Source organism: Bubalus kerabau, chromosome 20 (genome assembly GCF_029407905.1).
Source record: "Bubalus kerabau isolate K-KA32 ecotype Philippines breed swamp buffalo chromosome 20, PCC_UOA_SB_1v2, whole genome shotgun sequence".
Lineage (NCBI taxonomy): Eukaryota > Metazoa > Chordata > Mammalia > Artiodactyla > Bovidae > Bubalus > Bubalus kerabau.
This window is the reverse complement of record NC_073643.1, coordinates 35,609,919-35,622,225: the sequence shown is the minus strand read 5'-3', so window position 1 is coordinate 35,622,225 and position 12,307 is coordinate 35,609,919. Positions and strand designations below refer to the sequence as shown.

Here is a 12,307-nt window from a genome sequence, read left to right as displayed (position 1 = left end):
TATCCAGACCAACAACAAGAGAGTCTACATGGCTCTAAAGGAATGCTCACTGAAAACATCAAAGTCTGAGTCCTCATTTCTCAATCCATAACTAGGGAAACGAACTAGATTTTCTACCACGTACTAGTGTGCAGTCCCCTTATTGTTGTTGTTTAGCTGGTAAGTCGTGTCCGACTTTTGTGAAACCCCACGGACTGTAGCCTGCCAGGCTCCTCTGTCCATGGGATCGCCCAGGCAAGAATACTGGAATGAACTGCCATTTCCTACTCTAGGGCATCTTCCCAATCCAGGGACCAAACCCACTTCTCCTGTGCCTCCTGCACTGGTAGGTGGATTCTTTACCACTCAGACACCAGGGAAGCTCCATGCAGTCTCCCTTAAAGGCTTCCTTAAAGGCTCTAAATAGCTTTGGGAGGTAAACATATTAGCCTTGATTTACAAACTAACAAAATGAGGCACAGAAAAGAAAAAGTACTTATGCAAAGTTATAGAGCTGATAAATCAAAGGGCAAAACATTGAACCAAATTCAGCAGGATTTCGAAATGCAGATTCTTCCCTTTCTCTCCTCCAGTCACTCAGACGGAACTTTCCCCATGTTCTCAGAGGCTTAATGAAGGATGCCAACTGTCTTTCCTGACTCACCCTCCAACAGGCTTCTCTTTGACACTTTATACCTTTCAACCAATTTTCTCACAGCCACTAAACCACAGATAAGAGAACTAGGTGAAATGGTGGCTGAGAAACATGGAAAAATTACTATAGAGTGGTACCACATATGTTTCTGTCTCATGTCAAAGAATAAAGCTTTCTTAATTGGGCATTTTGCCCTTACAACTCAAAGTTCTCCACTGTACCTGTCACTGTTACTATAACCTGCAACTGAGAAATTTAACTAGTGGGAAACCACTACCTGTGAATTCACTAATTTGGCCAAGCATATTTCACCCATTATGAATTAGCTTACTTAGTCTCTTAGCAGCCTCCAGAGCTTCATTGGCAGTGTCGGCAACAAAGAATCTTTGAACTTTCACTCCGTTGTCAGACATTAATTTCTTACTCTGGTATTCCTGCAGGTTCAGCCATCTTCTGGATGTTAATTGAACCACCTAGAGAAATTGGGGAAGAGAGATAAGAAGTTTTAAAACAGAAAGAAAAGTAACAGTCAACCGGTAGGGCCAGTCTAATAGGTACCCTCAAACATGAGTTAGCAACAGAAATCTTAGAAGCAAAAAATATATATATAAAATGAATTCTCCATGCTTAATTGTTTTTCTAATCAAAACTTTTAAGGACAACTACACACACACCCAAATAAATAAGGTCTAAATTTAGTTAATAGGGGAGCTTCAGTCATAGCTCAGTCAAGGCCAATTTCCTAATTTTGATATTAGAGTTAAACTATGTAAGATGTCAACACAAGGGGACACTGGGTGAAGAGGACACTAGTTCTGCAGCTGCCTGTGAGTCCATAAGGACTTTATTTTAAAATTACCTTTAAAACTGTTAAGGACTCTGTTGTACAGCATATGCTTTTCCCTGTCTCCACTCCAAACAAAGTTCACAGCATTAAATAACTATATACATCATTAAACATTAAGGTAACTCAGGAAATTTGTTTTAACTCTTTGAGGTCAATGGGCCACAGACTAATCCATTTCTTTATTGTGGTTTTTAATGGATTCCATTACATGTTTAATGAGATTATCTCCAACTCACCAAAGCTGAGTATAGTAACCTGAAATAGTCACCATTAATTAAGTTACTAATTCCTAAAAACTGCAATTTGTATATTAAAGTAACTGCTTAAGAATCATGTGAAAGTTGTCTTCCATTATGCATTGATCAGTAAGCTTTCATTTGTACTGAAAGAAAAGGATCAAAGGATAGAATGACATGAAAAAACTCTTCTCATTCTATCCAATAAGATCAATAACATTATCTATTAAATTCATGACAGTGAAGTGAAAGTTGAAGTCACTCAGTAGTGTCCGACTCTTAGCAACCCCATGGGCTATACAGTCCTTGGGATTCTCCAGGCCAGAATACTGGAGTGGGTAGCCTTTCCCTTCTCCAAGAGATCTTCCCAAACCAGAGAAAGAACCCAGGTCTCCTGCACTGCAGGCAGATTCTTTACCAGATGAGCCACAAGGGAAACCTAAGAACACTGGCATGGGTAGCCTATCCCTTATCCAGTGGATCTTCCCGATCCAGGAGTTGAACCGGGGTCTCCTGCATTGCAGGCGGATTCTTTACCAACTGAGCTATCAGGGAAGCCCATTAAATTCTAAGACTTGTTTTTAAAAGAAAAGAAAAAATAAACACACTTAGTTTCATTTCTATCCATGGGCTATGATACAAAGGAACCACTGTTCACAGGAGGTAAGATAACAATGCCATTAATACACAAACCAACCAAAAAATCAATCACACAACTGGATCACAAGACTGGTGGTGGAAGATCACCTGACACGCTTCCTAGAAACACCAGGCAAGGGCCTCAGTGAATGACTGAGCAACATCACACAGACCACAAACTGAGGTCCACAGGGCTTTACCACGTGGAGCCAGTAGCTTTCAAGACCTCTAATATGTCCTTAAAATGGCATGTTCTTCTGGCATCTCCAAGCTACAATGCGCTCATGAAGCTCTTCTGGATGGGAGGCATTCCAAAAAGACTCCAGAACCTTACAGCAAGACTGGGTTCTACTCAAGGGCAGAGTGTGTCTTCAACTTCTTTGTATCTGTATGAAGAATGTGATGGTGCTTGGCATACAGAAGAAATTGAAAAAATACCAGTAAGATAGCCAAATGAATAAATTCTGCCTTTTGTCTTTTGGCCCCTGATACAGATAATTTTCATTTCCAGAAACTGACTTGCTCTAAAAAAAGTAAAACTCCTTCAGATCTAAAATAAGCATAACATAATTTATACACACTTGTAAAAAATTCACATTTCAACATGATCAAGCCTCAAGCTGTCTCTTTGTTCCATCCTTATAAATACTGGTAATGATGTTATTAAAACTGAAGTTGCCTGCACTACTTCTTTAGAAACAGAAAATGCTAAGTTAAAAATAAACTACTAGACATAATGCTCACATTTACTGTATATAATTTGTTAATTATATATAATTTGTTAATCTTACTTCTGAATTTTTAAATCTTGATGAAACATTAGTAATTTGAAAAACACAATTCAAAAATTAATGTACTTGTTGACTTAGCAGTCTTAACAGCACCTCATGTAACATGACAAAAAAAAAAAAAAAAATTCAAGCTTAAGGCATTTAGTAAAAGTCCCCTAAAGAAAGAAACGATTGAACATTAGTAATGTGCCATATTCTGGGACCACTTTTAAAAGGTAAATTAGGGAAGGATCAATACATTAAGTCTAAGTTGACATACCAATTTAAAGCCATTAACAAAGAAGAAAAGAAATACTGTTTGCAAAGAACATTTGAGAGAGACTAAAAACAGCCAGTGTGGTTGTGGTCAATTTCTTTTCATCAGAACATTCGCTGTATTAATTTTAGATATGTTAATGCAATCTGCTGCAAACTAATTGCAATTGATCCGGAGACCAGCTTCATAGACATATAATACATATTGACGGTTTCTGCATTGACTCAAAATGAAAAGTTGTTTAGAGTCTGTGGCTCTTAAATTGAAAACCAACACAGTGACCACAGTTCTGAAGCCACTGCTGATATTCAAGCCATCACTTCACAAAGTGATCATCTTACAGAATAATGACCTGAGGGCCTCTGTCTTGCTCTAAAACTTCATTAACTCAACTTCATTAATTAAGAATCTGTGATATGTCTAGAGACAAACAAGTTGAGTCTACTTTAGCATTTTCATGAGAAGAAAAAAGAAGAGAAACAGTTTCTAAGTAGAAGGATGTTGTAAAGAATGTTGGAAATGTAATCAACTGCTAAATAATAACAATAATAATAATAATAATGGTTACACCTATTACTGACTGAGCATGTTCTATGGGTTAGGCATTTTAAGTATTCATATTATCTAATGGCCAAAAAATCATGAAAAGTCAAGTATTATTATCTCTGTACTTACCATTAATGCTAACTAACAAATATTCCAAACTGTCCTCCCACCATGCCTTAGCTGAAGTTAGGTGAGGCCATCCAACTAGTTGCAGGTAATAAGGCATGAGTACATATGGTACATGACACATCAGGTCCAGCATCTGATTATCAACCCGCTACCCATCCAGGCTCTCTCTCATGACCTGGAGATTGTCAGTATTCGAGATGGCAGCTGATCTATGAGCTAGGGGTTAGAGAAAGGACTGACCATCCCCAGGTGGATCACAATGAATGTGCAGTGAAAAATAAGCCTTTGTGGACTTTTAGCCATTGACATTTAGCTATTTGCTGTTGCTGCAGAACTTAGCCCATCTATAGCACCTAACTTGTCCTAATAAAAACCATCTTACCAGTTAGGAAACCCAGGCCCCACTGCCCCAATATCACAGATGCCTATAACACAGCAAAGCTTCTCTGATCAATGGTACTGACTGACTATATAATACTGTTGATGCCCTGTGACTATATTCTAGCTCCACATTCTCAGAAGCCTCTTGGTAATAAAGACTGAGATTGGTATAAGCAGGATCATATTCCTGTCTTCAAAAGGCCAAAAATCTACCAGAAATAAGAGCCTCATGAAATGCTGGCACAGTGCATGTAAGGAAAAATGTAGCTGCTCCAGGTTTTGGCAGTAAGGGAAGAGAAGGTATGAGTGGATGCTGACCTAAGACTCTAAAATGGTGTAAGTAGTTTATTTAGAATCCTAAGAGGAATGACCTGTTAAAACCCTATACTATTATCTTCAATGAAGAAGTCAAGAATCTCCGAGGGAATCTATGAACTCTGGAATTTAACGGAAGAGAGTTTAAAGATCATGTTGACCTCGTGCCTTTTAGTTGTTTCTGCCTGCTTGCCTTCAAATTTGCCTGTTTGCCTTCAAATCACTTCCTGTGCTCTTTGCAACTGTGTCTGTGTGCACACTCAGTCGTGTCCAACTCTCTGCAGCCCCATGGACTGCAGCCCAACAGTTTCCTTTGTCCATGGAATTTAAAAGGCAAGAATGCTAGACTGGGTTGCCATTTCTTTCTCCAGTGGATCTTTCTGACCGAGGGATTGAACCTGTGTCTCCTGCATTGGCAAGTGGATTCCTCACTGTTGAGCCACTAGAGAAGCCTTACTGAGGTCCAGCCTCCTCATTTTGTATTCAAAAACTTGAGACCTAAAGATAGGAAGTAATGTGCCCAGAAACCCTACTGTGAAAGGGACTAATTTCAGTGTTCTTTCCTTCTTTCATACAGATTTTGGCAAAGTGACCACATCAGGGACAGCATCATATTCTCAAAACAGCTGAAGTGGGTGGGCACCTGGGTTTGGTTTCCTTCCGGATTTCTGTTGCTCCCTTCCCTTCCACATTTCTTTGACAAAGCAAGCATTTCTAAGCTTGGAGGGGAAGGGGAAAATACAACTTAAAAGAAAAGCACTACATAAAGACTTAAGGGCCTATGGGAATAAGGGAGCAGAGGCAGAAGAAAAAGAATGAAAAATGAGGGAAAGGACAAAGAGAACCAAGAGATAAAAAGACAATGACTAAGCAGGCAAAAATTCATGAGAAAACTCAAAGCACAAAATTAGACAGCTACACAGAAAAAAAAAAAAAAAAATGACACGATCAAGAAAGCATCTTTCCCCATGGTTTTAAAATTAGAAGTGTAGAGACTACTGAAATAACACCATGGGAGGAAAAAAAAAAAACAATAAAGGGGGTTAGAAAGAAATGTCACTGAGCTGGGTGCCCCATCCTCAAAGAGAGAACACACGAGCCACATCTGCCCATGGGCTCTCCACACGCCCTGTCTTTCTTCAGCCTGACCATCCATAGTCCTGCTTCACTCAGGAAGGCAGCACAACAGAGACTGAGAAAGAGCCAAAAACTCACTGCTAACCAGGAAAACAGAATCTACAACAAAAAGGAGAGGCCATTTTGCCAAAAGTAACAAAGATGCCATTTGATAGGGGAAAACAATGAAGGTCTGATAATGTCATTGTTGATCAAACACCAGAGTGACCAACTCCGAAAACAATGTTGACAGCACTGATGGCAGTAACCAAAACACCTACATTCTCTGAACTGGGAAGTCTACTTCTTGAGTGTTTAAACTAGCAGAACACTCACATGTGTACCTGAGATACATAAAAGGTTCTTCTGTGTAGTGGTGTACATAATAAAGAGTTTAGTTGAAAGTGATCTAAATGCTCATCAAATAGGAGACTAGTCTTGAGAAATTTGTATGCAGGTCAGGAAGCAACAGTTAGAACTGGACATGGAACAACAGACTGGTTCCAAATAGGAAAAGGAGTTCGTCAAGGCTGTATATTGTCACCCTGCTTATTTAACTTATATGCAGAGTACATCATGAGAAATGCTGGACGGGAAGAAACACAAACTGGAATCAAGATTGCCAGGAGATATATCAATAACCTCAGATAATGCAGATGATACCACCCTTATGGCAGAAAGTGAAGAGGAACTCAAAAACCTCTTGATGAAAGTGAAAGTGGAGAGTGAAAAAGTTGGCTTAAAGCTCAACATTCAGAAAACTAAGATCATGGCATCTGGTCCCACCACTTCATGGGAAATAGATGGGGAAACAGTGGAAACAGTGTCAGACTTTATTTTTCTGGGCTCCAAAATCACTGCAGATGGTGACTGCAGCCATGAAATTAAAAGACGCTTACTCCTTGGAAGGAAAGTTATGACCAACCTAGATAGCATACTCAAAAGCAGAGACATTACTTTGCCAACAAAGGTTTGTCTAGTCAAGGCTATGGTTTTTCCTGTGGTCATGTATGGATGTGAAGAAGGCTGAGCGCCGAAGAATTGATGCTTTTGAACTGTGGTGCTGGAGAAGACTTTTGAGAATCCCTTGGACTGCAAGGAGATCCAACCAGTCCATTCTAAAGGAGATCAGCCCTGGGATTTCTTTGGAAGGAATCATGCTAAAGCTGAAACTCCAGTACTTTGGCCACCTCATGAGAAGAGTTGACTCATTGGAAAAGACTCTGATGCTGGGAGGGATTGGGGACAGGAGGAGACGGGGACGACAGAGGATGAGATGGCTGGATGGCATCACTGACTCGATGGACGTGAGTCTGAGTGAACTCCGGGAGTTGGTGATGGGAAGGGAGGCCTGGTGTGCTGCAATTCATGGGGTCGCAAAGAGTCGGACACGACTGAGTGACTGATCTGATCTGATAATTTAAAACAAACAAAAACTTTATTATTTGTGGAATGAAAATCAATTTACTCAAAAACACTGAGAGGAAGTCCTTAAACCTAGGCTTTAACCCAAATGTATAACCCTGAGTCTATTAACTGGCCTAGACAATGAAGTGTTTGCTTGCTTACTTAAATGTAGCAGGGTTTTTTCAAGTGAGGTGTGAAACTGGGGTGGGAGAGCAAACGCTTGCTTTCTCTGTGACACAGAACTACCACTTCTAACACATACGCCTGCTATTAGGCAGGAAGAGGCTCTTAAACCTCATTTTGAGCTCTCAAAAGCATTGATAAGAGTGGAATACAAACAAGGAATTAGCTATAAACTCGAAAGAAAATACATTTCCCTCTCATTACAGGCAAGGAAGGCAGATGCTCGGTGGGCTATGGCAGGCCAAGAGTTGGTATTATTTGCTATATTTTCATTTTTGCCAATGTTATTCTGTATGCAAATTAGGACCCATAAATCCACCTTAGTCACGTTACCTAGGAAATACTAGGCTTCAAATAAACGTGTTGGTGCAAATGAAAAGACAGATATAACTTGATATGTCTCAGTAAGAGTACCATAAAGAAAAAGGTCTGCTTGCTTAAAACAGACTCTGATGAAGTAGCAACTTCACTGATGCCCTGGAAAAGAGATTGTTTATAACTCTTAATAACCTGTTTATAATATAATATAATCATAACATAATCATAACAATAATAATAATAGCACTTTTCTATTTAGCCTTTTATGTGATAATGCCAGCAGGTCAACTCCTGCTTCACAAAGAAAACACGCTAAAGAAACAGATAAAGAAGAGCAGCGTCATGATTTGAAGCCTAAGCCTATGGAAAGGACAGAATAATGTCAGAAGAAAGAGCAGGAAAGGGAGTACCAAGATTCTGTTATATTTACTGTGTGTTCAAGCTAAAGTGTGGGGCCTTCATGTGGGTAACCTTTGAAAATATAGCATCCTTTCTGTCCAGAACTGGCCACGTGCCATTCACGTTATTCCCATTTTGCACACTGTAAGGAAGTTAACTAACCAATTAACAAGTCGCCTGTGGCTGAGTCTCTGAACTCTAAAAGGGGTACAGAGGAAAGCTACCCTCTATGGATGAGAGAAATAGCAGCTGAAATGAGGTTCCTCATTTACAAGGGAGAAAACGAACAGGCCCATCCTTATAGGTTGCTGTAGGGAACTTTAGTACTTTGGCCACCTCATGCGAAGAGTTGACTCATTGGAAAAGACTCTGATGCTGGGAGGGATTGGGGGCAGGAAGAGAAGGGGATGACAGAGGATGAGATGGCTGGATGGCATCACCAACTCGATGGACGTGAGTTTGAGTGAACTCCGAGAGATGGTGATGGACAGGGAGGCCTGGCGTGCTGCGATTCATGGAGTCGCAGAGAGTCGGACACGACTGAGCGACTGAACTGAACTGAACTGAGGGACTAAAAACAAATCAATTAGAACAATGCCCAGTGTATCATAAGCACCAAAAAGAGGTTAGCTACTATTATTTAATGTAGAAAAACAAATCAGGAGAAAAGGGTGACAAGGAGACATTGAGGAATCATTAGAATAAAAATAGTAGGTGATCATATAAACAATAAAGATGGGGAACATGTGTGTCTGAAGCAGGATCCTGGAGCAACACCACCCCATTGTGTGTGGGGACAGTGGGCAGGACATGGATTGCTTCTGGGGGGAGGAGGAGATTACCAGTTAGAGGGGAATGGACATCAGGTGGGCTCTTTAGTTACCACGGAAACCAGAGAGGGGCATGCTCCTTACTACCCCTTTGATAAGAACAATCAATAGCTGGGACATGGGGCAAGTTCACAGAAAGGTCAGTCAAGAGAGTAGGGTGTAGGTGAAGCAGGCACTGGTCGGACAGGGGATGGACAGAAAGCAAGAGAACAGCCATCTTGAGTGGCCTGGCCACACAGTGATCAAGAGAAGTAAAACTTGAACTCTTCTTTACAATAAACTATTAGATGAGGATCAGAATAGGAGCCTGAGGCTATTCACGCCTCACTTACAATACATCTCTGATAGTACATCTTCTTTAAGGCCCACAGTAAGGGGGGCAGCAACTGTTACAAAAATAAAATAATCTACCAGGGAAGAATTCAAAGCTGCCCTTTCAGACTCTCCGGACACTGGATCACAGCCGGATGCTATTTTAGATTTAATTCTTCTTTGAGTACCTCGACAAAGTATTATATTTTAAGACTACACCAAATACTAGCTGGCAATTGTTAAGTGCCACGAAGCTACAGAAACTGTATTAGATACTAGAAAAGTGTTATGTCAATTAATTCTCACAACCACTCTACAAGGAAACAAACTAGCAGAAGCCCATTTTACACATGAGCAAGTGAAGGCTCAGGAAAGCTAAGTGGTTACGGGCAAAGCCGCATTCTAGTCCAGGATTGTGTGTGTCAGACTCCAGAGTCTGTGCTCTTTAGTAAGGCAGAAATCCTGAATGGCCTCCTAGCCCACAAAAGTGGGTCCTGGGCAGTGAAATAAACTGGGGTGAGAGAAGCGGGAGGTTCTGTTTTGTGGATTTCACTGTAGAACAGTACTGAGCTGAACTGGAAAGGAGGTTCAAGGGAAAAATGAGAAGCTCTGAATAAGAGAAAGGTTCCTGAATGGATTTCACTAAGTCAAAAGAATTAAGATGCTCAAAGATACTGCTTCATTCTTTTTATCCTAGGTTCAGCAGAAAAGCAGCACTTTTTTTAAGGAGCAAAGAAATGTAAAACTCTTTGCAGTAAGGACAGATGTCCAAAGGGGGCTTCAGTCCATAACTCCACACTGCTGCTCTGCCAGCAGCAAGAAAGAGAAAAAATACAACCCCCCAAAACATTAGCATATTAACACAACAGCAGAAACAAATGTATAAAAGGCTCTAAATATCCTGAGAAGCAGTGTTTCAAAATTCCTGCCTATTCCCTGGTGAAGAGTATGCCAGCTTGATTATGTTTTGAAGGAAAATCACCTTAAGTTTACACTGTGAACAAAAGTGGGCAAGATTTATTTATACAGAGAAAGAAAACAAATTAGGTAGCATAAACATATGCTTGCATTTTAACTCCTACCAAAGAATTAGGCAGAAGCTATACCTTCTTCATTTATTCAACAATTTTCCACTGGACTTTAAAATGCGGCGGTAACTATGCTTGGCAACCAAGATCAACAGTACAGGCATGTTTTTTGCCATCACAGAGTTTGCATCCTAAGACAGGAAGCAAGGAAGAAAGACATGAGCACATAAATGAAGAGTATAATTACAAAGAAGCTTATGAAGGAAATAAAATATGCATAACAAATGATGGAGGCCAACTGCAGATTGAGCAGTCACCTCTGAGGAAATGTCATCCATGCAAAAACCTAAAGTCAGAAAGCAGGGAGACATGTGAAGTAACCATGAGAATTCAAGCAGACTGTTCTGACGCAGGAAAGGCTCAGTATGACCAGAACAAGGGGGAATCCTGAAAGGGATAAGGGTGGAAAGGTGAGCAGGGACCAGGCCATGCAGGTGCTTTTAAGCTACAGAGTAGAGTTGAGATTATTTTCACTCACAGTTAGGATGAGAAGATCAAATTCACATTTTAGAAAAGTCACTGTGTCTTCTGTTTAACAGAACGAAACCAATTATAAGAGAGCAATATTAAACCAGAATAGAGCCTGCAAACTTTTTCTGTAAATAACCAAATAGTAAATACTATAGGCTTGGAGGCTAGATAGTCTCAGTTGCAACTATTTAACTCTGCTTTTGTAGCACAAGCAGACTTATTAGATAATACATAAATAAATGGGCAGGACTGTGTTCCAATAAATCTTTATTTACAAAAACGATGTGGCTAGCAGGCCACAGTTTGTAGAATCCTCAACTAGACCAGAGAGAAGGTGGTGGAGATGGAAACAGAAATGGAGGGCAGAATTTGTTAATTAAGCAAAGCTTCCTCATAGATTACATGTGGGGAATAAAGTAAAAATACATCTAGTATTAGACACACACATGCACCCAACACACACACTTTACAAGGTTCATTCATTAAGCCTGGTGAGTTTTATGTACCTGCTACTCTTTTTTTTTTTTTTTTTTTTTTTTTTTTTTTTTTTAAATTTTATTTTATTTTCAAACTTTACATAACTGTATTAGATTTGCCAAATATCAAAATGAATCCGCCACAGGTTTACATGTGTTCCCCATCCTGAACCCTCCTCCCTCCTCCCTCCCCATTCCATCCCTCTGGGTCGTCCCAGTGCACCAGCCCCAAGCATCCAGTATCGTGCATCGAACCTGGACTGGCAACTCATTTCATACATGATATTTTACATGTTTCAATGCCATTCTCCCAAATCTTCCCACCCTCTCCCTCTCCCACAGAGTCCATAAGACTGTTCTATACATCAGTGTCTCTTTTGCTGTCTCGTACACAGGGTTATTGTTACCATCTTTCTAAATTCCATATATATGCGTTAGTATACTGTATTGGTGTTTTTCTTTCTGGCTTACTTCACTCTGTATAATAGGCTCCAGTTTCATCCACCTCATTAGAACTGATTCAAATGTATTCTTTTTAATGGCTGAATAATACTCCATTGTGTATATGTACCACAGCTTTCTTATCCATTCATCTGCTGATGGACATCTAGGTTGCTTCCATGTCCTGGCTATTATAAACAGTGCTGCGATGAACATTGGGGTACTCGTGTCTCTTTCCCTTCTGGTTTTCTCAGTGTGTATGCCCAGCAATGGGATTGCTGGATCATAAGGCATGTCTATTTCCAGTTTTTTAAGGAATCTCCACACTGTTCTCCATAGTGGCTGTACTAGTTTGCATTCCCACCAACAGTGTAAGAGGGTTCCCTTTTCTCCACACCCTCTCCAGCATTTATTACTTGTAGACTTTTGGATCGCAGCCATTCTGACTGGTGTGAAATGTGTACCTGCTACTCTTAAAAAAGCATTTCTTTA

At 40.2% G+C, this 12,307-nt stretch overlaps 1 protein-coding gene across 1 annotated transcript in view; it reads right to left on the bottom strand.

The window, feature by feature from the left end:
- SUCLG2 (succinate-CoA ligase GDP-forming subunit beta) overlaps positions 1-12,307 on the bottom strand; it is a 281,980-nt gene that overhangs the window by 215,209 nt on the left and 54,464 nt on the right. Inside the window, exon 2 of the mRNA XM_055557476.1 lies at positions 966-1,107. Within this exon, the coding sequence (XP_055413451.1) occupies positions 966-1,107 (142 nt within the window). The remainder of the gene's footprint in view (positions 1-965; positions 1,108-12,307) is intronic.